The sequence below is a fragment of the Oncorhynchus masou genome, chromosome 9 (assembly GCF_036934945.1).
Source record: "Oncorhynchus masou masou isolate Uvic2021 chromosome 9, UVic_Omas_1.1, whole genome shotgun sequence".
Classification (NCBI taxonomy): Eukaryota; Metazoa; Chordata; class Actinopteri; order Salmoniformes; family Salmonidae; genus Oncorhynchus; species Oncorhynchus masou.
This window is the reverse complement of record NC_088220.1, coordinates 72,771,196-72,798,602: the sequence shown is the minus strand read 5'-3', so window position 1 is coordinate 72,798,602 and position 27,407 is coordinate 72,771,196. Positions and strand designations below refer to the sequence as shown.

At 43.5% G+C, this 27,407-nt stretch overlaps 1 protein-coding gene and 1 pseudogene across 4 annotated transcripts; both read right to left on the bottom strand.

Moving 5' to 3' along the window:
* Positions 1 to 752: 752 nt before the first annotated feature.
* Positions 753 to 7,270, bottom strand: LOC135546603 (glia-derived nexin-like). Of its 4 annotated transcripts, none has more exons than XM_064975167.1 (9): positions 6,916 to 7,270; positions 5,090 to 5,392; positions 4,542 to 4,769; positions 4,111 to 4,308; positions 2,701 to 2,899; positions 2,203 to 2,300; positions 1,746 to 1,832; positions 1,503 to 1,586; positions 753 to 1,327 (listed from the first exon to the last, which is right to left on the bottom strand). In XM_064975167.1, the coding sequence occupies exons 2-9, from the start codon at positions 5,358 to 5,360 to the stop codon at positions 1,290 to 1,292; spliced, it is 1,203 nt and encodes a 400-aa protein (XP_064831239.1). In that variant the 5' UTR covers positions 5,361 to 5,392; positions 6,916 to 7,270; the 3' UTR covers positions 753 to 1,289. The 4 variants fall into 4 exon arrangements, with proteins under 4 accessions (XP_064831239.1, XP_064831238.1, XP_064831240.1 ...); XM_064975166.1 differs by having other exon boundaries at positions 6,965 to 7,270; XM_064975168.1 differs by having other exon boundaries at positions 7,065 to 7,270.
* Positions 5,362 to 26,714, bottom strand: LOC135545082 (putative serine protease F56F10.1; annotated as a pseudogene).
* Positions 26,715 to 27,407: the final 693 nt, after the last annotated feature.

Below are 27,407 nucleotides of genomic sequence, written 5' to 3'. Positions count from 1 at the left end.
AACACCACCAACTAACCCTCCCCCTCTATACCCCCATTAAACACCACCAACTAACCCTCCCCCTCTATACCCCTATTAAACACCAACTAAGTTCATGAATTTATCACTGCTGAAGTGAAAGCCATCCACTCTTGGGGAATGCTGCTTTTTCGTTAGCTTTGCGACAGTATCAAAAAGGAATTTCAGATTGTTCTTATTTTCCTCAATTAAGTTAGAAAAATATGATGATCGAGCAGCAGTAAGGGCTCTTCGGTACTGCACGGTACCGTCTTTTCAAGCTTGTCGGAAAACTTCCAGTTTGGTGTGGCGCCATTTCCGTTGCAATTGTCTGGAAGCTTGCTTCAGAGCTCGGGTATTTTCTGTGTACCAGGGAGCTAGTTTCTTATGAGAAATGTTTTTAGTTTTTAGCACACAAAGATGGCCTTTCTTCAATACCCATCTTATCTCAATTTACTAGTCTGCCTATCTCTATCTTCTCCATGCTCACAAAACTTTAGTTAGCTCACATGACTCTTGTGCTTCATTGGCAGAATGAGGCAAGGATGCTCCTCCATTCACCTACTAATTAATTGACTCTCCTCAACCACTAGATCACTTGAGTCGTTTCCAGGTCACGTAGGAGAGGGGATGAAGGAGTCGAGGAGAATACTGTCTTTTTCGCAAATGAGAATCTTTCAGTCGAATGCACATCAAAGGTACTTTTCAATAATAGAAGGTACCCTTTAGATAATATGAATTTACTTTATAGAAAGTTTTGTATATTTGATTGAGACAACAGAAAGGATGTTTATTTAAAACATTTAAAAAAGTATTGGAAACAGAGTTTAATGCCTATCAAAACATGGGTTTGAGTGGCTAAATTAAGTCAGTGACTTGAAGTGTAACTTTCCAAACTTAAATTGAACATGCAAATTCACCAATAACATGAATTCAAACTGAAATGTACTCCATATAACATACACATTTGACATTCAGGGTCATTTAAAAAAGGTAGCAAATAATCTACAAAGGATAATTAAACACAATAGAAATGTCTCATTGGCAGAACACTATATTATGGACCATAAAAAAGTAAAATCAAATGCAAACATTTAAAAGAAATAGCATCATAATATGTCCACAAATACAAGTCTTTGAGTATGACAGTGTGGATGTTGTTTGTGTGCAAGTGTGGTATAGGTGTGCTTGAATGTGAGCAAGGAAGTGTGTGCTGTGTATATTAAAAATGTATTATTTTGAAGCTCGGAAGGCACATTCCAGTGAAAGGGACATCTGCAGGCAGGAAAGGCTCAAGGCTGATTGACCTGGCCAATGAAGAGGACTGTACCTGAGGACCAAGGAAACAACAAGTCATTCTACAGAAAATAGAAGAAAATTAACATAGTCAACATAACATAACTAGTGATCTTTGCCAAAGAGGATGCCAGTCTTTTGAAGCCATTAGAGTATATTCTAAAAGTAATAGAAAAATGAGAGATTGACAGAGAGACAGCATGCTGTACCTGTTGGGTTGTGCCGAATGAGGAAGAGGAAGGGTCGGTCTACGATGATCCAAGGTGGAGAAGACCTGGCCATTAAGATGGCAGCTGGAGAAAAATTAGAAATACAAATGAAAACACTTAAGTCTTCAACCTGCCTGATCTCTAATATTCAGAGAGAATATCCACACAGATGCAAAATCCAATTCACACACACTAAACTAAATACAAACAGAAACAAAAATGACTAAACCAACAACCACTCACTCGTAACAGCTGCTGCTTTAGTTCCATCCTCATTGATCTCAATCTTGGCCTTCTGTAGAGCTTTAGATATATACACAGGCTCTGTACCTAAGGGAAAAGTTGGATGACAAAATATTAGTGCTGTAAAGTTCCATTGATTAAAAACAATGTCCCACTAGGTGGCGCTAAAGGACAACCCAATTATTATGCAAACTAATTCTGATCCATAATTTAAGGAAGCCTGCAAAAGATGTTAGTAGTAAAAAGCTTCTTATGCTTTATTGGCACTTCACACCACAGCTAGTCATGAATCATGGCTATTTGGAGATCTCACTGCAGTAAACAGTCCACAATCCTTTCATATATTAGCTCCAGTCACTGTTGTGTCAAGTCAGACAGACCAATGATTGATACACTGTCAGAAAGAAGACATTACAGTTCCATGTGATATTTGATTTATGATCTCAGTGCCACTCACTGAGGTGTCTGAAGTCGGCTTTGCCCTCATCAAATAGGATCGTTATCCCCAGGGCTGAGAGGGAGGCTTGCAGGTCCACTTCGGCCTCAGCAGTAAACCTACACACACACACAAAATGAGCCTTTCCTTCAACAATTAGTAAAGACTTTTCATACACATAACAAATAGAAAGATTGCACAATGTTGTACCTAGGAGTTAGTCATTTATGTGTGAAATTTGATGAGTGTTAGCAGGTGACAGGAAGTGCTTCCTGCCAATAAAAGAGCTAGGAGTGGGTGTGTCTTGTCTTTGACCTGACCCTGCAACAATACCTGGAAGTTACCTGGTCATTGGGATGCAACATTACAGACACGCTTCTCTGTCACGTAGTGGGCAATAGCGTCAGCTCTATACAATATATTTTTTTACCTGCAATGTGTTTAGAACATTGCACCCTCCTGTACAGGATTCTGGGTAAGGGTTTTTGAACCAGTGAGTGGGTTGTGTTTGGGTCTTACTTGGGCAGCAGCAGGCGGACCTTCCTCTGGTGCAACAGCTTGGTCCAGCTCTGTACCGTGGCTGTGCTGATGTGAGCGATGACATCACCTAGGGGCGTGTCCTCCTCCGATGGCAGGGCGATCAGCATGCTTATGCTGTTGCCGTGATACGGTAGTTCGATGACCTTATAATTCAGCCCTTGGGGTGTGCTGGCCAGACCTAGGAGATGAGGGGTCAGGGGTGAGGGGTATCCATACCGTAGGCTAAGAAGTGTTACTGTATTTATGGTCCACCTGAAGTTCTGACATTAATCAACACCTTTGAGGATAGTCATCTTGTGAATAAATACTATATCTCTCATCTATAGTGACATTAATATGTTTGTTTTCTAGTCTAGTTTGGCTTTAGTTGCATAATGAGAAGGATGGAGTTTGTTGGTTCCCAGAAAAATCTGTGGTGGGATGTGGCAAGACAAAGATGCCAAATCCACAGTGATACCGATCCAACAACACAATCATTGACAGGACTATATACAGTCATACTGTGAAACAGCCATAAAACAAGTCATCAAAGCTGAACTCCACATGTTGTCATAAAGCAACAATGTTTCCCATTATTCACAAATATCAAAAGTGATTTAATCTGTCATTTATGTCTGAGAAGTATACTTGCCTAATGTGTTGTTCTGTAACATTTTCTCTGTAAATAGAGGATGGAAATGATTCCCAAGAGCAATGTTTTACTGCAGTCATTTTATTCAAGAGGTTTTCCCAATTTATTCTCAGAAATTAACTCGGCACGTCAGGGAAATAATCCGAGACCGTCCAGAGAGTAGCTATTCTTTGCTAAAACTGTAAGGCATTGATAAATACCCAACGCGACTACTCTTAGGCCAACATGACAAACTCACATCACATAAATGGCTAAACTACAGTCAAGATGGAATTATGTGGTCTACAGCAGACAGAATATCATTTCACACACAGGTCAGAATATTAGCCCAGTGAGCAGGTCAGAATATTAGCCCAGTGAGCAGGACAGAATATTAGCCCAGTGAGCAGGACAGAATATTAGCCCAGTGAGCAGGACAGAATATTAGCCCAGTGAGCAGGACAGAATATTAGCCCAGTGAGCAGGTCAGAATATTAGCCCAGTGAGCAGGTCAGAATATTAGCCCAGTGAGCAGGACAGAATATTAGCCCAGTGAGCAGGACAGAATATTAGCCCAGTGAGCAGGACAGAATATTAGCCCGGTGAGCAGGACAGAATATTAGCCAAGAGAGCAGGACAGAATATTAGCCCAGTGAGCAGGACAGAATATTAGCCCAGTGAGCAGGACAGAATATTAGCCCAGTGAGCAGGACAGAATATTAGCCCAGTGAGCAGGACAGAAGGGTTCAGAGTGTCTTAGGTCTCAGAGCAGAACTCACCAATTTTGAAGACCGACAGCTGGGACATCATAGGGACTTTGTATGAATTGCCGTCTCCTGCGTTGAAGGTTCTCATCTTGGTGTTTTCTGTCTGGAAGCGGGACTTCCATAGGCCTTTAAAATAGATGGCGTTAACGGCCACCAGGCGGGTCAAAGCGCCATCCAACATGTCTGCCTTGACCAGAGTGGGGATGTGGCCTGTAAATGAGAACACAACAGTCAGAAAAATGTATCATTCCAACACCAGTGACACACTGACCAAAATAAACCTTCAAGTTAGTGACTTCTATTTAAATTTAAAATCACCACAAGACCTAGTTAAATAAAATATGGTTCTACATGAATGTAGCTTAATTACATACCTTTAGAGATCTATGGTCATGTTTTAATTGACTGTCCAACAGTAACTTTGAATCCAGTTGGAGTCTCACCTTTGGTCTGGTTGTTGACCCAGATGTTGATTGTGGCTGCAGCTGCCTGGGTGTCAGTGAAATCCAAGGTCCGGCTCTCACACTGGAAGTTGGCCCTGTTGGAGGACATGAAAGCCTCCTCCATAGGGAAGCCCTGCTGGGAGAACATAGCGTTGGCGATAGTCACGATGTTCTGGTTGGACTTGGCCGTCAGCATCTTGTGGAGCTTTTTCAACATCTTATAAGGACCTGGAAAGAAGAATTGGGGAAATTTAATGAGATATGTTATGATTCTCTGAAAACAGTGCCGTTCCTCAGGGAAGGAGTATGACTGGAAGTAAACAGGTACAGTAGCATACGCTCGTGTACCTGTAGACTTCCAGTCATTGCATTAAACTAGTTAGCATTGGCTCACAAAACTAACACGCAGAGACATAAAAATGGTATCCATGAGTTCATCGGACTGTGGGCAAGTAGAAAAGTGGCTTAATTGCCAGAATCTCAAAGTATCCCTTTAATGAGAGACACTGGATGAGGCTATGAAAGGACTAGTATTAAGAGAGTCTTACCATTCTTCTTGTAGCGGAGTGCTGTGAGGAGCTGCCTGCGGGTCTCTCCGTGGGCGCCAGGCAGCAGCATACCCAGGATGGATGCCACGCCATGGGGGGAGAGCACCACGTTCTCCTGGGGTCTGGAGCGGGCCACCTGCTGGAACACCTGGAGACCCAGGTCGGAGCCACGTTCGCCATAGGATGGGGTGGAGGGGGCCTGGGAGAGCACCCCCCGGTGGCCACCCAGGGTCACCAGCACACACATGCACAGTAACGAGGGGAGGCCCATCTCAGGTCTCACTCACTGATTGATTGACCCACCTGGAGGAGGGGGAGAGAGAGTAATGGAAGTCATTTGCATGTAGGATTATGACTCACTGTTGTTCACCACAATCCAAACAGAGAGCAGTCTAGCATGTCCTTCTTCCTTATGGTTTTGACAGGAGCTACAAGGTCCTGTGCCCATATGGCACTGGCTTCAGTATCACCATTGTCAAGTGAAGTGTTAGTCATGCTGTCTAAACATGACTCATAGACACTGTCAGGCCCCAAGACCAGCACCAAGTAGTGCACTACTTATCCTGTTATTGGCACCTTATTGCCAGTCTCTCTATAGTTCATATAAAGTCAGATAACATTTGTAGGAGACCACATTAGCTCTCGCCTCCTTCCTGTGGAAATACTGGCTTTATGAATTCAATTATGCAACAGCTTGCAATAAAACCCAGACAGCCATTGTCTCAGTGCAGAATGAGAAACAGATGTGGTGGGTTAATTATATTATAAAATAAATAGTGGTCTAAGGCACTACATCTCAGTGCTAGAGGTGTCACTACAGACCCTGGTTTGATTCCCGGCTGTATCACAACCGGCCGTGATTGGAAATCCCATAGGGTGGTGCACAATTGGCACAGCATTGTCCGGGTTAGGGTTTGGCCAGGGTAGACTGTCATTGTAAATAAGAATTTGTTCTTAATTAACTGACTTGCCTAATTAAATATAGGTTAAATAAAAATAATTAAAACAATTATAAAGAGTTTGTCTCTGCACAATGGCCTACAGTAATATCAACTAAGTTACCATGCTAATCTTTGGAATTCTCTGATGTTCCTTGGTCTCTTTAATCCTCTTCACAGTTCCTTTATTCTGAAACTGTTAATTAAAAAAGTAGGCTACTGACAGATACAGGACAAGATAACCCAACACCAAGCCCAATCTCGACCAGGAACTATCAACAACACTCAGTCATAGCCTCCTGCAGCAGAGGAATTTAAGGGTGGTGACAACACACCCCTGCCTCTCCTCCACAAGTTAATTCAACTAACTCCAGTTCAGACATGTACAGACTGTAAACTCCTTCAGAGCTCTGTGTGTGTTGGCTAGGAAAATGTAGGCTAAAGCCTGCCCTACTGTAGGCTATTCAAAACAATTGGTTACAAAAATGAAGGATGCTAGTCTGGAAATGTGATTAAAGAAATGAGATGACAAGCAGCCTACTAAATCACCTTGACATTTACTTTGAGAAACACTATCCTTGACTGAAACAAAAAAACAAGTATAATTCTGCATTTCAGTTATGGAAATGGGTGTAGGCTTTGCTAACAGGACAGTAACCGTGAAGTCGAGAGAATGAGGATATGACCCAAGTGTTGACCAATAATGATCATTGTTTACAAAGTAGATAATTAGAATACATCCACTTTGAAGTGTCGCACTAGAAGTTGAATCCATCCTGGCTGGCAACAATGTAGCCTCACATCACTCATCTCTCTCTCTAACTAACTATACAAAGAACAATACGTAGGCTAGCATGAAACATAGTTACATTGCCATAACCTACATACATTTTTAAAGTGTATACCGCGTCTCCATGTGGAGATAGTAGATCCTTACTTGAATAGTTTGGATTTAAACGGTCCAAAAACGTTATTTGAGCATACAACGTCTCCGGTTAGTAACTCAATACAAATACAACACCAGCCTCTCGAGTTACCAGAAGAGTGAATAGCAAGGCACAAGGTCTCCTTCGATGTTTGTCCCAAAGGTAAAGATTCTGTCTGACACTTAGATGATAATATGGAGGGTTTTGGTGAGTTGAACTCCGCCCTCCCGACAGTGAAACTCGATTCGGGAAAAAACAACGCAGAAAGTGACAACTTGCAAGTGTTTAATACTACTACTAAATTAGTAGCCTGCTGTCAACAGGAAGTGACAAAGAGCATGTCGCGCAACATCGAATAGTCCTTGTTATTTAACGGTTAAAAATAACTGTCTTATAACTGTTAGCCACCATTTGTGATTTAAAATGGTTCATGTATTTCATTTAGCTTTGTGTATGTGATAGGTGGTGGGTGCCCTATTTAAAAAATGTGCTTAATTGACTTTACTCATTGTTGTTAATGCACACCAAAGGGAGTGGTGTGTTCTCACCCAGCAATGACATGTCAGACCCAGAAGAGAGTGTTTGTAACATAAAGTTATAAGTAGCCAACTCAAACTTCACCTCTCCCCCACTCAATGTGGAGACATTGGAAGACAGCTTGTATTGTAAGTCAATTGCCCCCCGTGGCCCCAGTATGGGTCCCCCAGATAACTGTTGACAGGACAAAAGGACCACCCGGTGCCTCTGTTCACCTGTGTGCTGCCCAAACACACACACACACACAAACACACACATACACATACACATACAGGAGGGGCCCTGCGCTGGCTCAGTTATACCCCCTCCACCATAATAAAAATAGATGATTATTTAAGTGTTAGTGAATATATGGGGAGTTACAGGAGATGAAATAAGAGAGAAGGTACATGTAATCAAGAGGCAGTGTGCTCAATAAGGGGAGGGGGAGTGTGAGGTTATGAAAGCAGGTGAGGGAGGCATCATGTCCTGCTCAAAGGCTGCTGAAACTAGAAGCAGAGCAGATCCTGCAGACTGCACAGTCATGTATGCTGATAACAGATGCTCAACTGTTGGTTATATCTACAGGAGATATTGGAGCCCTCTCTGTCCTTCCCTTTAATAGACCCGTACTGTATATTTACAGGTGTTATTAGAGCCATCCTTCCCTTTAATAGACCCGTACTGTATATTTACAGGTGTTATTAGAGCCATCTCTATCCTTCCCCTTTAATAGACCCTTACTCTATATCTACAGTAGATATTGGAGCCCTCTCTGTCCTTCCCTTTAATCGACCCGTACTGAATATTTACAGGCGTTATTAGAGCCCTCTCTGTACTTCCCTTTAATCGACCCTTACTCTATATCTACAGTAGATATTGGAGCCCTCTCTGTACTTCCCTTTAATCGACCCTTACTCTATATCTACAGTAAATATTGGAGCCCTCTCTGTACTTCCCTTTAATCGACCCCGGAGACATAGCCTTTGCTCCTCTGCCCAGGTGGAGACTTCAGGGGCCTTATTTATAACTCTTGCATAAGTTTCACACGGAATTTCAGCATGCACCATTTCTGAAAAGTCTGCCAACAAATGTAGAAACTTGGGAAAAACCATACATACATTTGAAGTCAAAAGTTTACATACACTTAGGTTGTAGACATTACAACTCGTTTGTCAACCACTCCACATATTTCTTGTCAACAAACTATAGTTTTGGCAAGTCGGTTAGGACATCTACTTCGTGCATGACACAAGTAATTTTTCCAACAATTGTCTACAGAGATTATTTCACTTATAATTCAGTGTATCACAATTCCAGTGGGTCAGAAGATTACTTACACTAAGTTGACTGTGACTTTAAACAGCTTGGAAAATTCCAGAAAATTACGTCATGGCTTTAGAAGCTTCTGATAGGCTAATTGACATCATTGGAGTCAATTGGAGGTGTACCAATGGATGTATTTCAAGGCCTACCTTCAAACTCAGTGCCTCTTTGCTTGACATCATGGGAAAAACAGCTATGTTAGGATCAGGAGGAAGGGAGGAATTTAGCAGTATCACTGGATCTCAAGCTCTTAAGTACTACATATTCACATACATTCTTGTCCAGGGAAAATATGGTCAGGATGATATACTGTAACAGCCCTTCTACTGTAGAGTGACTGTATTTACAGAATGTTTGTGTTTGACACGTCGTCTTTATGGTGGACATAATCCTAGTTCTCCTTCTGACATAGTGCCAAGAGAGAGAGCATCTGACAGTCAGACATCGTGAAGTGCACTGACTATCTGTAAAAAAAAATACACTTTATTTTGAAAGAATGTACTGTGATATCCAAGTAAAATCAAATCACATTATCTGATTTATCTTACTTTCAGTGTTGTTTTAGTTGTATTTGTCACGTACAAGGGGACAACATTACATTTGTCACGTTCTGACCGTAGTTCCTTTGTTATGTCTTTGTTTTAGTTTGGTCAGGGCGTGGGTGGGTAGTCTGTTATTTTTTCTATGTTGTGTTTATGTGTTTGGCCTGGTATGGTTCTCAATCAGAGGCAGGTGTTGTTCGTTGTCTCTGATTGAGAATCATACTTAGGCAGCCTTTTCCCACCTGTGTTTTGTGGGTGATTATTTTTCCGTGTCAGTTCCAAACAGGACTGTGTCGGTTTTCATTTGTTTCTCTTGTTTTCTGTGTCCAGTGTTATTTTATTAAAATATATTATGGACACTTACCACGCTACGTTTTGGTCCTCTTCTCCTTCATCCCACGACAGCCGTTACAACATTGATATAATCAACAGTCATTCAATTCTCATAGCACAATCACTATTATACAGCTGTGGTAATGTTCTTGTTATACACTACTGTTCAAAAGTTTAGGGTCAATTAGAAATATCCTCATTTTTCATGAAAACATACATAGGAAATATAGTCAAGATGTTGACAAGGTTATAAATAATGATTTTTAATAGAAATAATAATTGTCTTTTAAACTTTGCTTAAGTCAAAGAATCCTCCATTTGCAGCAGTTACAGCCTTGCAGCCCTTTAGCATTCTAGTTGTCAACTTGTTGAGGTAATCTGAAGAGATTTCACCCCATTCTTCCTGAAGCACCTCACACAAGTTGGATTGGATTGATGGGCACTTCTTTTTTTTACTTTGTTTTTATTGTAGGAAAATAAAGGAACAACAAAAGATCTGGCAGTTACAGTGCACATCATACCTTCATCATATTAGTTACATTGACATCTTTGAATTAGACCTTTTTCAAGTACGAAACCCATTTTTCCCAGTATTCCTGACCTCTTTCTTGTGTTCTTAAAGCAAAGGTCATACGCTCCATGTGTTGTATTTCTTTTACAATGTCTATCCATTGTGTCACTGTGGGAGGGTCTTTTTGTAGCCATTTCCAAGTGATACCCTTTTTACTGGCTGTTGATGTGCACTTCTTATGTACCATACTGTACAAATCTCCCACGTTACCACCACCAAAGCACCCCCAGACCATCACATTGCCTCCACCATGCTTGACAGATGGCGTCAAGCACTCCTCCAGCATCTTTTTATTTTTACTGCGTCTCACAAATGTTCTTCTTTGTGATCCGAACACCTCAAACGTAGATTAGTCTGTCCATTGCACTTTTTTCCAATCTTCGTCTGTCCAGTGTCTGTGTTCTTTTGCCCATCTTAATCTTTTATTTTTATTGGCCAGTCTGAGATATGGCTTTTTCTTTGCAACTCTGCCTAGAAGGCCAGCATCCCGGAGTCGCCTCTTCACTGTTGATGTTGAGACTGGTGTTAACCCGGAGTTACCTCTGCTGCAGTGGATAACTTCATTAGAGTTACCAGCCTCAGATTGCAGAACAAATAAATGCTTCAGAGTTCAAGTAACAGACAGTCAACATCAACTGTTCAGAGGAGATTACGTGAATCAGGCCTTCATGGTCAAATTGGTGCAAAGAAACCACTACTAAAGGACACCAATAATAAGAAGAGACTTGCTTTGGCCAATAAACACGAACACTGGACATTAGACCGGTGGAAATCTGTCCTTTGGTCTGATGAGTGCCACTTTGAGATTTTTGGATCCAACCGCTGTGTCTATGTGAGACGCAGAATAGGTAAACAGATGATCTCCGCATATGTGGTTGCCACCATGAAGCATGGAAGAGGAGGTGTTATGGTGTGGGTGTGCTTTGCTGGTGACACTGTCAGTGATTTATTTAGAATTCAAGGCACACTTAACCAGCATTCTGAAGCGATACGCCATTCCATTGGGTTTGCACTTAGTGGGACTATCATTTGTTTTTCAACAGGACAATGACACAACACACCTCCAGGCTGTGTAAGGGCTATTTGACCAAGAAGAAGTGTGATGGAGTGCTGCATCAGATGACCTGGCCTCCACAATCACCGACCTCAACCCAATTGAGATGGTTTGGGATGAGTTGGACCGCAGAGTGAAGGAAAAGCAGCCAGCTAGTTCTCAGCATATGTGGGAACTCCTTCAAGACTGTTGGAAAAGCATTCCAGGGGAAGCTGGTTGAGAGAATGCCAGGAGTGTGCAAAGCTGTCAAGGCAAAGAGTGGCTACTTTGAATAATCTAAAATATGTTCTCATTTGTTTAACACTTTTTTGATTCCTTGTATTATTTCATAGTTGTCACGCCCTGACCTTAGAGATCCTTGTTATTCTCTATGTTTGCTTAGGTCAGAGTGTGAGTTGGGTGGGCATTGTTTCTGATTGGGGATCATACTTAGGCAGCCCTTTTTCCCCTCCTTCAGTGTGGGATCTTGTCGTTGTTTGAGTGCATGTAGTTTGCACGACGAAGCTTTTTGTTCGTTGTATTGTTTATTGTTTTTTTCTTGGTGGAACATTTAAATAAAAGAATGTATGCCTACTACGCTGCACCTTGGTCACCTTCCGACGACAAACATTACAATAGTTTTGATGTCTTCACTGTTATTCTACAATGTAGAAAATAGTACAGATAAAGAGAAAGCCTTGAATGACTAGGTGTCCACACTTTTGACTGGTTCTGTATATCCCCAGAGAGAGGCTCTACCCCTTCCCCCCTCAACTCTCCACACCCCTTCTCCCCCAACCCCCGCTCCAGCCACTCTCCCCCTTCACCTCCCCTGCCGTGGTGTCCGCTATAAGATGTGTTCCTGAGGTCCTGAAGGTTGGCGTTGTAGGTGAGGTCTTTAAAACAGGGCTTAAGAAGGTGGATCATGGTTCTGAGGCTAACAAAAGCAGTGAAGCAGAAGTACGGCTCTCCAAAAGAGCCAATGAACATCACCCCACACAGTCTTAATGGTGCAGCTGGTGTACAACACACGCAGCAATGACACAAACATAATTGTTTACTTACTGTGGGTGGAAGTCTGTAGAATCTCATTGACTACTGCTATGTATCTCCTTCACTGGTATCATACAGAGCTATACATTTCTACTAAGTATGCTAAACAGCTAAGGTAAACCTGAGTTCTTTAGTTAGTTACATATTTACTACAACTGGGTTCTACACAGGAAGTCTATATTTGTATTGTGTCCCACAAGCATTTCGCTACACTCGCATTAACATCTGCTAACCATGTGTATGTGACAAATAAAATGTGATTTGATTTGTATCTCTGCTATATTAAATTAATACATTGAAAAAGAGGAACCTTATAAACATTGTTTCATAAGATTACATAATTTCCACCCTATTTTATGAGCCACACATTGCTTCAATGGTTAGATTACACCCCCCCCCCTAATCTGCTTTGATCCCTATTCAAATTCCTCAGTGGTACCAGAACCCCAAGGCCCTATCCATCCCTCTGGGCGCTGGAGCCTACCAATCACTTTATTAGTGTGTTGTTCTGTGGAGACCATACAACAAAACCCCTTTTAAAGCAGCTCTCTGCTCTGAGGGAAGGAAACTGGAGCCTGTTTGAACATGAAGACTCTTTTGTTCCTTATTGGTAATCGCACTCACATCTCCACCAGCAACAGCCCACAGAGTGAATCACCATGGTGACCACAACAAACCTCTGGGGAAATGGTCAGATAGCCCATCTCTAAGCTCTGCCCCCTCCCTCCCCCTCCCTAATGGAAAGACAGACACTACTTGGTTATGAGAGGGTGCACAGTTTCGGATAGGTGTGCATGAAAGCCCAGTGGCAGGAGAGCCTATTTTCTAGGCCACAACCCTGGGCCTCTCACATTGGAACAATGGCGGTTTTCTTTCCTCCATTGGGCTTCAGCTTTGAGCTACCTGTCCCATTTCAGCCCCAAACTATCCTGACCCTCACTCAAAATAGTTCCTCTCATAGGTCAACCAGGCTCCTTATACCCTGAAATGATACTGTCCACAAGCCTCTTTACCTCCAAATAGTTTATTGTTTTTGTCGTATTGGACTGTGTTCATAATGTTGTCTGCCAGGGCATCTAGGATATACGCCGGTCCTTCTCTGACTGGATCTGCAGTTTGGAACATAAGCTGAGAGACTGAGAGCTGTGTGTTACAGAGACCGAGGGCCACTGCTTATGACAATATAAACATTAGACATCAGCTAGAAAATAAACTAATTCATTGGACCAGGGCCGAAGCGAATGGTAGCAGTGCCAAAGTGTAAAATGAACACAATCGCATTGAATTTCAGCTAACTACTCATCAAATGCATAGCATAATGGTTTTACTGTCATTCTATTCATATTACACCCTAACCCAGGCAATTTACCAGGTAAACTCATGGGTACACTCGCAATGGCTGCCTGGTATTGTGATAATAATTTCCATGGTAAAATGTTCATTCAAATGATGTTAACTTATGTGGCTCACACAATGGAATGTTACTTCTATAATGTCAGTTGAGTTGAATCAACAAATCACAGCACTTATTGAAAGGTAAACTTCCTGCTTTTACTTTCTGCTTTGCTCCCCGCAGTCCACACATTATGTCATCATTGACTTGAATGGGGATTCCTGTTCTATTCATTCTATTTCTATGGCAGCACATGCAGTCAGGAGCAGAAGAGAAAATGTGCCTCTTAATTATAAATACACTACCATTCAAAAGTTTGGGGTCACTTAGAAATGTCCTTGTTTTTGAAAGAAAATTACATTTTTTGTCCATTAAAATAACATAAAATTGATCAGAAATACAGTGTAGACATTGATAATGTTGTAAATGACTATTGTAGCTGGAAACGGCTGATTTTTAATGGAATATCTACATAGGCGCACCGAGGCCCAATAACAGCAACCATCACTCCTGTGTTCCAATGGCACGTTGTATTAGCTAATCCAAGTTTATCATTTTAAAAGGCTAATTGATCATTAGAAAACCCTTATGCAATTATGTTATGGCTTTAGAAGCTTTTGATAGGCTAATTGACATCAGAGTCAATTGGAGGTGTACCTGTGGATTTATTTCAAGGCCTACCTTCAAACTCAGCGCCTCTGCTTGACATCATGGGAAAATCAAAAGAAATCATTCAAGACCTCATAGAAAAAAATTGTAGACCTCCACAAGTCTGGTTCATCCTTGGGAGCAATTTCCAAACACCTGAAGGTACCACGTTCATCTGTACAAACAATAGTACGCAAGTATAAACACCATGGGACCACGCAGTCGTCATAAAACATTATGAAAAATATAACTGCTTGGCAATAAATACTATTGTTATGTTTGGAGGAAAAGGGGGATGCTTGCAAGCTGAAGAACACCATCCCAACCGTGTAGCATGGGGGTGGCAGCATCATGTTGTGGGGTGCTTTGCTGCAGAAGGGTCTTGTGCATTTCACAAAATAGATGGCATCACGAGGGAGGATAAGTATGTGGATATATTAAAGCAACATCAAGACATCAGTCAGGAAGTTAAAGCTTGGTCGCAAATGGGTCTTCCAAATGGACAATGGCTCCAAGCATACTTCCAAAGTTGTGGCAAAATGGCTTAAGGACAACAAAGTCAAGGTATTGGAGTGGCCATCACAAAGCCCTGACCTCAATCCCATAGAAAGTTTGTGAGCAGAACTGAAAAAGTGTGTGTGAGCAAGGAGGCCAACAAATCTGACTCAGTTACACCAGCTCTGTCAGGAGGAATGGGCCAAAATTCACCCAACTTATTGTGGGAAGCTCGTGGAAGGCTACCTGAAACATTTGACCCAAGTTAAACAATTTAAAGGCAATGCTACCAAATACTAATTGAGTGTATGTAAACTTCTGACCCACTGGGAATGTGATGAAAAAAATAAAAGCTGAAATAAATCATTCTCTCTACTATTATTCTGACATTTCACATTCTTAAAATAAAGTGGGGATCCTAACTGACCTAAGACAAGGAATTTTTACTTGGATTAAATGTCAGGAATTGTGAAAAACTGAGTTTAATTGTATTTGTCCAAGGTGTATGTAAAAGTCCGACTTAAACTTTATACACACACACACGTATAGCCATTCTAACAGCTATTTTGGTGACCACGGTCATTTGGCTGGCAATTATCATCATCCAAAAGCCCTAGTGTGAGGTACTGTTGTCCAAGTCACAGAGGGTTGTTGTTGTTTTTGTTGTTTGAGTCACCGCCCACAACAGGCCCGGTACCAGCCTCGAGTTGAGGTCACATGTTGACTTTGGAGATGACTCATGACAGAGCGCCTCAGACGCTGTTTTTCAGAGGTAGCTGGTGGTTAGAAAACTGGACAGATGGTGACATGGCCTACATGTGTATATTTCTGTGTGTGCGCTTGTACAGTGTGGTCAGGGTGCTGCCCAGACAAATGCATGGTGTGTGTGTTAGTCTGACATCAGTAACCAGACTAATAAAGCAGTCTCAGCCCACCCGTTCACCATATAAAATGACCATGCAGTCACTATGACAACCAGGAACAAGCACATAGAGAACATGCAGTAATAAAAGACTGCCCATTAAGCCAAAGACCAATGTAACTAAGGACAGCACACACACAAATTTGATTCAAATCCTTTCACTGCCATGTCTACAAACACACCAAGAAATTCTACAACAGCGATAAAGATAAGAGTAAAAGAAAAATAAAGAGGTAAAATAAAGAACAAAAACAGGGAAAGCAAATTAGAGTCATGAGGTGAGCTAGGGGGCAGAGGGAAGGATAAGAGGGAGAGGGAAGGATAAGAGGCAGAGGGAAGGATAAGAGGCAGAGGGAAGGATAAGAGGCAGAGGGAAGGATAAGAGGCAGAGGGAAGGATAAGAGGCAGAGGGAAGAATAAGAGGCAGAGGGAAGAATAAGAGGCAGAGAGAAGAATAAGAGGGAGAGGGAAGGAGAAGAGGGAGAGTGAAGAATAAAAGGGAGAGGGAAGGATAAGAGGGAGGGATGGATAAGAGGGAGGGATGGATAAGAGGGAGGGATGGATAAGAGGGAGAGTGAAGAATAAAAGGGAGAGGGATGGATAAGAGGGAGGGATGGATAAGAGGGAGGGATGGATAAGAGGGAGGGATGGATAAGAGGGAGAGTGAAGAATAAACGGGAGGGATGGATAAGAGGGAGGGGAAGGAGAAGAGGCAGAGAGAAGAATAAACGGGAGAGGGAAGGAGAAGAGGGAGGGGAAGGAGAAGAGGCAGAGAGAAGAATAAACGGGAGAGGGAAGGAGAAGAGGGAGGGATGGATAAGAGGGAGAGTGAAGAATAAACGGGAGGGATGGATAAGAGGGAGGGGAAGGAGAAGAGGCAGAGAGAAGAATAAACGGGAGAGGGAAGGAGAAGAGGGAGGGGAAGGAGAAGAGGCAGAGAGAAGAATAAAAGGGAGAGGGAAGGATAAGAATTATTATTATTTTTTTTTAACCTTTATTTTACAAGGCAAGTCAGTTAAGAACAAATTCTTATTTTCAATGACGGCCTAGGAACAGTGGGTTAACAGGGTCAGAACGACAGATTTTGTACCTTGTCAGCTCGGGGATTTGAACTTGCAACCTTTCGGTTACTAGTCCAATGCTCTAACCACTAGGCTACACTGCCGAGGGAGAGGGAAGAATAAGAGGGAGAGGGAAGAATAAGAGGGAGAGGGAAGAATAAGAGGGAGAGGGAAGGAGAAGAGGGAGGGGGAAGGATAAGAGGGAGGGATGGATAAGAGGGAGAGGGAAGGATAAGAGTGAGGGGGAAGGAGAAGAGGGAGGGATGGATAAGAGGGAGCAGGAAGGAGAAGAGGAAGAGGGAAGGAGAAGAGGAAGAGGGAAGGAGAAGAGGGAAGAATAAAAGGGAGAGGGAAGGATAAGAGGGAGGGAATTTTTTGTATTTTTTTTATTTCACCTTTATTTAACCAGGTAGGCCTGTTGAGAACAAGTTGTCATTTACAACTACGACCTGGCCAAGATAAAGCAAAGCAGCGCGACAAAAACAACACAGAGTTACACATGGGATAAACAAACATACAGTCAATAACACAATAGAAAAATCTATATACAGTGTGTGCAAATGGAGTAAGGAGGTAAGGCAATAAATAGGCCATAATGGTGAAGTAATTACAATTTAGCAATTAACACAGGAGTGATAGATGTGCAGATGAGAATGTGCAAGTAGAAATACTGGTGTGCAAAAGAGCAGAAAAACAAAAAACAAATATGGGGATAAGGTAGGTAGTAGGTTGGATGGGCTATTTACAGATGGGCTGTGTACAGCTGCAGCGATCGGTAAGCTGCTCTGACAGCTAATGCTTGAAGTTAGTGAGGGAGATAAGTCTCCAACTTCAGTGATTTTTGCAACTCATTCCAGTCATTGGCAGCAGAGAACTGGAAGGAAAGGCGGCCAAAGGAGGTGTTGGCTTTGGGGATGACCAGTGAAATATACCTGCTGGAGTGTGTGCTGTGGGTGGGTGTTGCTATGGTGACCAGTGAGCTGAGATAAGGCAGAGCTTTACCTAGCAAAGACTTATAGATGACCCGGAGCCAATGGGTTTGGCGGCGAATGTAGCGAGGACCAGCCAACGAGAGCATACAGGTCGCAATGGTGGATAGTATATGGGGCTTTGGTGACAAAATGGATTGCACTGTGAGACTGTTACAGGAATTAAATTCCTCTGTTTTAATAACCAATTAAAATTAATCACTCTGTCAGTTCATAAGAGGTTGTAAGACCCTTATTGGTATAAAAAGGACAGAGACCAGCCTTTGAAATCAACCAGCTGCGTTTATTCTCGTGAGTACTGCCCATTACACATTTTACCACAGGTTATAAACTGAAAATGACGTCATTAGTTTCAGTACTAGCCCATGTCATCTCCGCTGTAGTACAATGGCTGTATGGTTCTCACATGTCTCTCCCTATTTAAGATAATATATGACCGAGCCAAGGTCATGCTTGTGTAGATAAGCCTTCTAGCCAGACTGGCTATAAGTTCATTCATTTCTACCCTGGTACAGACAGTCATTGTTCTAATTCTTGATTATATTTACACACATTATATTCAGTACTAGGATTAAAAAGAAAATTCATACATATACAGTAACATAATAGTATTCTGATTAGTACATATACAGTAACATAATAGTATTCTGATTAGTCAGTCCTGATTGAAATGTATACATAAGTCATCATTGATAAAAATTCCCTTAACATAGACTCCATCCAATTTGCTGAGTAGAGTGTTGGAGGCTATTTTGTGAATGACGTCACCGAAGTCAAGGAATGGTGAAGGAGCAGCATGAAGGAAGGAGGCTTTGTTGCGAAATAGGAAGCCGATTCTAGATTTCATTTTGGATTGGAGATGCTCGATATGAGTCTGGAGAGTTTACAGTCTAGCCAGACACCTAGGTATTTATAGTTGTCCACATATTCTAAGTCAGAACCGTCCAGAGTAGTGATGTTGGTCGAGTAGGCAGGTGCAGGCAGCGATCCTCTCCGAGTTGGGCATCTCCGGCGCGGCCCACGCTTGGATTGCGTCCTACCTGACAGGTTGCTCCTACCAGGTGGCGTGGCGAGAATCTGTCTCCTCGCCACGCGCTCTCACCACTGGTGTCCCCCAGGGCTCTGTTCTAGGCCCTCTCCTATTTTCGCTATACACCAAGTCACTTGGCTCTGTCATAACCTCACATGGTCTCTCCTATCATTGCTATGCAGACGACACACAATTAATCTTCTCCTTTCCCCCTTCTGATGACCAGGTGGCGAATCGCATCTCTGCATGTCTGGCAGACATATCAGTGTGGATGACGGATCACCACCTCAAGCTGAACCTCGGCAAGATGGAGCTGCTCTTCCTCCCGGGGAAGGACTGCTCGTTCCATGATCTCGCCATCACGGTTGACAACTCCATTGTGTCCTCCTGCCAGAGCGCTAAGAACCTTGGCGTGATCCTGGACAACACCCTGTCGTTCTCAACTAACATGAAGGCGGTGGCCCGTTCCTGTAGGTTCATGCTCTACAACATCCGCAGAGTACGACCCTGCCTCACACAGGAAGCGGCGCAGGTCCTAATCCAGGCACTTGTCATCTCCCGTCTGGATTACTGCAACTCGCTGTTGGCTGGGCTCCCTGCCTGTGCCATTAAACCCCTACAACTCATCCAGAACGCCGCAGCCCATCTGGTGTTCAACCTTCCCAAGTTCTCTCACGTCACCCCGCTCCTCCGCTCTCTCCACTGGCTTCCAGTTGAAGCTCGCATCCGCTACAAGACCATGGTGCTTGCCTACGGAGCTGTGAGGGGAACGGCACCGCAGTACCTCCAGGCTCTGATCAGGCCCTACACCCAAACAAGGGCACTGCGTTCATCCACCTCTGGCCTGCTCGCCTCCCTACCACTGAGGAAGTACAGTTCCCGCTCAGCCCAGTCAAAACTGTTCGCTGCTCTGGCCCCCCAATGGTGGAACAAACTCCCTCACGACGCCAGGACAGCGGAGTCAATCACCACCTTCCGGAGACACCTGAAACCCCACCTCTTCAAGGAATACCTAGGATAGGATAAAGTAATCCTTCTCACCCCCCTTAAATGATTTAGATGCACTATTGTAAAGTGGCTGTTCCACTGGATGTCAGAAGGTGAATTCACCAATTTGTAAGTCGCTCTGGATAAGAGGGTCTGCTAAATGACTTAAATGTAAATGTAAGAACATGCATTTAGTTTTATACTTGTATTTAAGAGCAATTGGAGGCCACGGAAGGAGAGTTGTATGGCATTGAAGCTCGTCTGGAGGGTTGTTAACACAGTGTCCAAAGAAGGGCCAGAAGTATACAGAATGGTGTTGTCTGCGTAGAGGTGGATCAAAGAATCATCCGCAGCAAGAGCAACATAACCCTCTGATTTGACACACTGAACTCTGAGAAGTTGTTAGTGAACCAGGCAAGGCAATCATTAGAGAAAAAAAGGCTGTTGAGTCTAATAAGAATACGTTGATTGACGGAGTAGAAAGCCTTGGCCAGGTCGATGAAGACGGCTGCACAGTACTGTATTTATCGATGGTGGTTGTGATATCGTTTAGGACCTTGAGCATGGCTGATAATTTTAGGAAGAGAGGGTCCAGATTGTCAAGCCCGGCTGATTTGCAGGGATCCAGATTATGCAGCTTTTTCAGGACATCAGCTGTCTGGATTTGGGTGAAAGAAGCGGGGAGGGCTAGGGCCAGTTGCTGCGGGGGGTGCAGAGCTGTTGGCCGGTGTTGGGGTAACGAGATGAAAAGCGTGACCAGCCGTAGAGAAATGCTTATTGAAATTCTCGATTATCGTGGATTTATTGGTGGTGACAGTGTTTCCTAGCCTCAGTGTAGTGGGCAGCTGAGAGGAGGTGCTCTTATTCTCCATGGACTTTACAGTGTCACAAAACTTTTTGGAATTAGTGCTGCAGAATGCACATTTCTGTTTGAAAAAGCTAGCCTTTGCTTTCCTAACCGACTGTGTATATTGTTTCCTGACTTCCCTGAAAAGTTGCATATCGCGGGGACTATTCGAAGCTAGTGCAGTGCGCCACATGATGTTTTCGTGCTGGTCAGGGGCAGTCAAGTCTGGAGTGAACCAAGGGCTATATCTGGTCTTAGTTCTGAATTTTTTGAAAGGGGTGTGCTTTTTTAAGATGGTGAGGAAGGCACTTTTGAAGAACAACCAGGCATCCTCTACTGACGGGATGAGGTCAGTATCCTTCCAGGATACCCGGGCCAGGTCGATTGGAAAGGCTTGTTCGCAGAAGTGTTTTAGGGAGCGTTTGACAGTGATGAGGGGTGGTCGTTTGACCGCGGACCCATAACGGACGCAGGCAATGAGGCAGTGACCTCTGAGATCCTGGTTGAAAACAGCAGAGGTGTATTTAGAGGGCAAGTTGGTCAGGATGATATCTATGAGGGTGCCCATGATTACGGATTTGGAGTTGTAGCTGGTAGGTTTCTTGATAATTTGTGTGAGATTGAGGGCATCCTAGCTTAGATTGTAGGACGGTCGGGGTGTTAAGCATATCCAAGTTTACATCACCTAACAGCACAAGTTCTGAAGATAGATGGGGGGCAATCAATAGTGAGAGACTTATTTCTGGAGAGATGGATATTTAAAAGTAGTAGCTCAAACTGTTTGGGCATAGACTTGGATAGTAGGACAGAACTCTGCAGGCTCCGCCCCCTTTACCAGTTCTATCTTGACGGAAAATGTAATTGGGGATGGAAATTTCAGAATTTTTGGTGGCCTTCCTAATCCAGGATTCAGACACGGCTAGGATATCAGGGTTTGCAGAGTGTGCTAAAGCAGTGAATAAAGCAAACATAAGGAGGCTTCTGATGTTAACATGCATGTTTACATGCACCCAAGGCTTTTCTGGTTACAGAAGTCAACAGGTGAGAGTGCCTGGGGACACACAGGGCCTGGGTTAACCTCTACATCACCAGAGGAACAGAGGAAGAGTAGGATAAGGGTACTTCTAAAGGCTATAAGAGTGCGTTCGGAACAGAGAGTAAAAGGAGCAGACTTCTGGGCGTGGTAGGATAGATTCAGAGCATAATGTACAGACAAGGGCATGGTAGGGTGCGAGTACAGTGGAGGTAAACCTAGGCATTGGGTGACGATGAGAGCGGCTGCATCTCTGAAAGCGCCAGTTATGCTAGGTGCGGTCTCTGCATGTGTGGGGGGTGGGGCAAGGGAGCTAACCGAGACATGTAGAGCGCGACTAGGGGCTCCGCAGCAAAACAAAACAATGAGAGCTAACCTAAACAACCGTATACAAGGCATATTGACAGAGGGAGGCATAAAGCAATCCCAGGTGTTGATTGGGAGGGCTAAGACAACAACGGGTAAACAGATAAGACAACAACAATGGGTAAATGATGATGAATGGTCAGAAAGGGTCAGTTAGCTACACACAAGGCCTGAGTTTGAGGCTGAGGCCTGAGTTTGATAAACAAAATGAAGTACCGTGTTAATGAACAGTCCTGCAGGCATCAGCTGTGTAGCTGAGTGATCATAGGGTCCAATAAGCAGCAATGGACAAAACAGGGAGCCCCGCGCAGTTGTCACTACACTAGGCGAGCGGGAGCCACGGCGCTCAGAGAGCTAGCAGGCCGGGGATAGTATCTGGGTCCTCACCAACATCAATGAAGCAGAGGCCGGTTGAGAGCACATCGGCCGAGAGATGTCAGCAGACTAGTCGTGATGATCGGCAGGGCTCCATGTCGACAAAGGGTCCAGGCCAATTGGAAAGAGAGGTGTTGTAGTTGGTATACTTTGTTTGCTAGCCAGGGAATGGGCCTAGCTCGAGGCTAACTGGTGCTTGCTTCAGGACAAGGATGATAGCCACTCGGTAGCAGCTAGCTAGCTGTGATGTTCCGGTGGAATGGTCCAGAGCAGTCCGATATGCTCCGGGTTGATATCGCGCTGTGCAGACTGGCAGATATTATCTGGGCTACCTGGGCTAAAGTGGCTGGTGTCTGTGCTAAAGGTAAAGACTGCTAGCAGTGGCTAACAATGACTAAATAGCTAGTAGCTAGCTTCTGATGGAGGTTCCAGTTATAAAGGTCAAAAAAAAATAGCAGATCTGTACCATGTTGGGTGAGGCAGGTTGCAGGAAGGTATATTTCATTTGAACATTGAAATGTATACAGACAAAAAAGAAAAAAGCTGAATATTTACATGGGACAATAACGGGACAAAAACAAACGTCTTGCTGCTACGCCATCTTGGATTGAAAGGGAGAGGGAAGGATAACAGGCAAGGATAAGACGGAAGGATAGGAGGAAGAGGGAAAGGATAAGAGTTAAAGATAATAATTGATAGTTAGGGATAGAACTAGGTGGAAGGAGCTAGGCAAAACCAAGATGAGACGGCATCCAGGAAATGAGCAGGATTTTTGAGGCTCTGTTTTCCATTGTCTCCTTATATGGCTGTGAATGGAGAGGATTAGAGGGAGGGGCAAGGATTAGAGGGAAGATTGACCATAAGAAGGTGTCCACCCGGTGTCCTGCACCGAATAAAAGGCCAGTAGGGATAGGATAAGAGGGAAGGATAAGAGGCAGAGGGAAGGATAAGAGGGAGAGGGAAGGATAAGAGGGAGAGGGAAGGATAAGAGGGAGGGGAAAAAGGATAAGAGGGAAAAGGAAAATCTGAGATGACAGGAAGGATAATTTTCATTTTATTTGCGATTTTCAGAGGCAGAGAGAAGAATAAAAGGGAGAGGGAAGGATAAGAGGGAAGGATAAGAGGCAGAGGGAAGGATAAGAGGGAGAGGGAAGGATAAGAGGGAGAGGGAAGGATAAGAGGGAGAGGGAAGGATAAGAGGGAGGGGGAAGGATAAGAGGCAGAGAGAAGAATAAAAGGGAGAGGGAAGGATAAGAGGGAAGGATAAGAGGCAGAGGGAAGGATAAAAGGGAGAGGGAAGGATAAGATGGATGGGGAAGGATAAGAGGGAAGGAGGAGGATAAGGGGGAAGGATAAGAGGGAGGGGGAAGGATAAGAGGGAGGGGGAAGGATAAGAGGGAGAGGGACTGAATGAAGAGGTGGAGAGTGATTCCTTTGTCTGCCTGGAGCACCAATGCCTTTCAGAGAGATTCTAAGAGACAGGAGCGGATTCCATGGCATTCCAACGGATTCTAGAGCGTGTCCGACATTCTGATATCTCAAGCTGCCAATGGAGAGTTTGAAGGTCTAGAGGGGTGAGCTGAAACCAGACCCCATCTCAGACCAGCACCATCAACACACACTCTTAGGAGAGGAGTGACTGGATCATTTCCTGGCACTTGACCCCAATTGAATAACACAAGTGGTTGTGCTCAGCCACACCACACATCTGTTCTGTGGTATTCCTTGTCATTCTGTACTATGTAGTGATTTTTCTTACTGGAACTCTTCTGTAATATACCAGGGAGATGAGAATGACAGAGAGAGTGAATATGCTTGTGTGCTACAGTATATTGTGAGAGGTGGAGGGAGGGAGAAGCAGGGAAAAGAGGAGAGGTGTAGTACTTGAAGTCTTTGGTGATATTGTTGGGGTCTGATGCACTCCTGCAGGGTGTGCATCAGCCTCCCAATGTTATACTTAAACAGTGTGTAGGAGTATTGTTCAAATAACCTGAACCTTATTTAGAATATCATAGTGTTCAGTGTTAAGAGTTTTCCAAGTGTCTCAGTCTCGGTACGGATACGGGCCAGCTCCATTAGTGGTTACCCCAATAATAACCTTATTATTTCAACCTTTATGACTTTGTAAAAAAATATCATCTTTACAGTGGAGAAAGTGAGCCTTGTTTAAACAAGCAAGTGAAAGCACTTAAGGGTAAAAAACACTCACTAAACCACAATGACCTGATGCTTGTTGGGAAATAGAAACTTGCGTGGACTGGGAGAAATATGACATCAGTGCAGTGTTCCCAACTGAGCTTCTGTGTTTGTGTGTGTTGGTTGATCTTGAAATGTTCCCAGTCTCATCAAAAGAGATCAGTGTGTTTTTATAGATGTCCATGTTCCAAAACACCGTTGCCTTGGTGACACCCTTGTAGTCTTCCTCAATAAACCAGTGAGACAATAGAAGAGAGAAAAGAAGAGAAAGCCAAAGACAACTACCTAGAGAGGACCCTTCACTCTTCCCCATACACCCACATTCCTCTACCTGCCCTCCATGGTATACAACACTGGCCATTATCCTCAACTCTAATACACGTAGTGACCAGTGGAGGCTGCTGAAGGGAGGACGGCTCATAATAATGGCTGGAATGGTATCAACTGTGGTTTCCAGCCATCATTATGAGTCGTCCTTCCCTCAGCAGCCTCCACTGATAGTGACAGACTCATATTCAGTGCATGACTATTTCCAGTTCATTATTCCATAGGAAGGATATCCCTGGGATCTACATTCAGCCAGGTGAAACATTCCAAACACTGAGATCTTCTGAATACTCGCGGGGAGGTAAAGTGCAAGTCCAGGAAACTACGGCCCAATCCAGACTCAACCTTTTGTTATGACTCTCAGCTGTTTATTGAGTGATATACTTACGTTCTTTCAGACAAATGTTAAAATGGTTAAGTGACACCCTCCTCCAGGTATCTTGTAATGCCCTGATACTCCCCCAGGCAGAGTGACACACTGGTCATGGAGAGAAAGAGCGATGGGGAGATGGACAAGCCTGAGTACAGGTCAAATTAGAGTGAGAATATACAGATGACAGAGAAAAAGGAGGATTACTGTGTGTGTTATTATTACCTGAGAAGTTGACCGTGGTGTGGAGAGGCTCGCTGCTTGCCACAGCAGAATAAATCAGGTGGAAGTACTTGAGTCAGGACCGGGCTGCCAGCGTGCCTAGGTACGATCCCGCCGAATGCCACCCACTTGCTGTTGGTCAAGCCCCGTTGTTTGGTGATGACAGCGCGGAAGTGAGCCAGGTCAGCCAGAGCTTGTTGACTGCTGAGAAACCATAGATTATCTGTGCTCATGTCACTGTAAGGGACAAGACAGACAAGGGGTTAATCAAGTCAGGAGGATGCCAGTCTGAGCCTCACTCAGCACTTGGTTGACTATTTATATACTCTGCATGCAATGCCACGTCAATCAATCCCACTAGTTTCTTTGAACTAGCCAGATACAAATAATGACAGATATCCATCAGTAAAATGATGTTCAGATTGAGAGAGCACAGGACACTTTGGACAGTGGGCTCACCTTTCAATGGAACACTGCTACCTAGCGGTCAATTTGATGTAGAACAGCCACCATAATAAAGTGATGGAAGCGCAATATACATTCCTAGGTCAAATCTAAACATACATAAAAAACAATCAATAAACTTATGCCGTGGGATAACTGTCGCAGTAGAAACTGTGGTCTACCATAAGACAGTGGGCGCCAAGCTTCTTGGTATAAGGAATCCAGGCCGAACCGGGGTTCATGGCCATCCATTCGGCATTGATTGGACCCTCTCCGCCAATCACCACCAATCCCCCAGCTCTGTAGTGCGTCTCACTTACGAGGAATTTCTGGCAATGTATTAAACAATATGTTGTGTTATGCATGAACTAACACACTTGATCACACCTAGACAGTAGACTTAACATCTTACTGGTAATTGATCTCTCCATATACTGCAGTGAAAATAAGAATATAATGAAATGTCAGAACTGACTTGATTCCACACTCGACTGTCTGCACCTTCGGAGTTGTCCAGTTTTTGGGTAATCCATTGCTGCTGAAAGACAGGTTTGCCTTTCCCTCCTGGACATGATTAGAAGATGCAGATCTTTCTCTTTTTTTCCTGTTACCTTTAAAAAAAAAATTCACCAAGGACACGCAGACATGCAAAAGTTAAAACTATGAGAACTTCAAAAGCCATGTTGACGGGCTGGGAAAACGAAGAGGAAATACCATAGAAAACTTTTCAAGTACTCTTACAGAAATAAAAAGGCACGTGATATTTGTAAAATGGTATAGAATCAGTTTGATCCCCTCTGTTGAAGACGCTTGGACCTTCTTTTTTTATATTTTCAGTGGTATTGTTAACAAACACACCCCCATAAAGAAAATTAGAATTAAAAACAGGTTCAGCGCCTGGTTTGACGTGATCTTGCAGAGTTTTGTAACGGGATTCTTCCTGTGAAGGAGAGGCGGACCAAAATGCAGTGTGGTTATAATTCATGGTTCTTTAATAATGAAACTATACATGAACAACCGTGAAAACCCGAAACAGTCCCGTGTGGTACAAACACTGACACAGGAGACAACCACCCACAAAACAGGCTACCTAAATATGGCTCCCAATCAGAGACAATGACTAACACCTGCCTCTGATTGAGAACCATATCAGGTCCAAACACAGAAACAGACAAACAAGACATACAACATAGAATGCCCACTCAGATCACACCCTGACCAAACAAAACATAGAACATACAAAACAAACTATGGTCAGGGTGTGACAAGTTACTCCACCTCAAGAATTGCATTTTGAGAAAGGCGTGGCACACGCATACTCAGGCTGACTGGCTTTCGTTCAGGAAAATGAGAAATAAGTGCACTCAGGCTATCC

Excerpts from the sequence above, each read along its gene's own strand:
- LOC135546603 (XM_064975167.1), bottom strand. The coding sequence starts at position 5,360 with ATGGGCCTCCCCTCGTTACTGTGCATGTGTGTGCTGGTGACCCTGGGT. Across the intron at positions 4,309-4,541 it reads GGTCAACAACCAGACCAAAG|GCCACATCCCCACTCTGGTC; the intron begins GTGAGACTCCAA and ends TCTCATTTACAG. Across the intron at positions 2,301-2,700 it reads GTCCGCCTGCTGCTGCCCAA|GTTTACTGCTGAGGCCGAAG; the intron begins GTAAGACCCAAA and ends GTGTGTGTGTAG.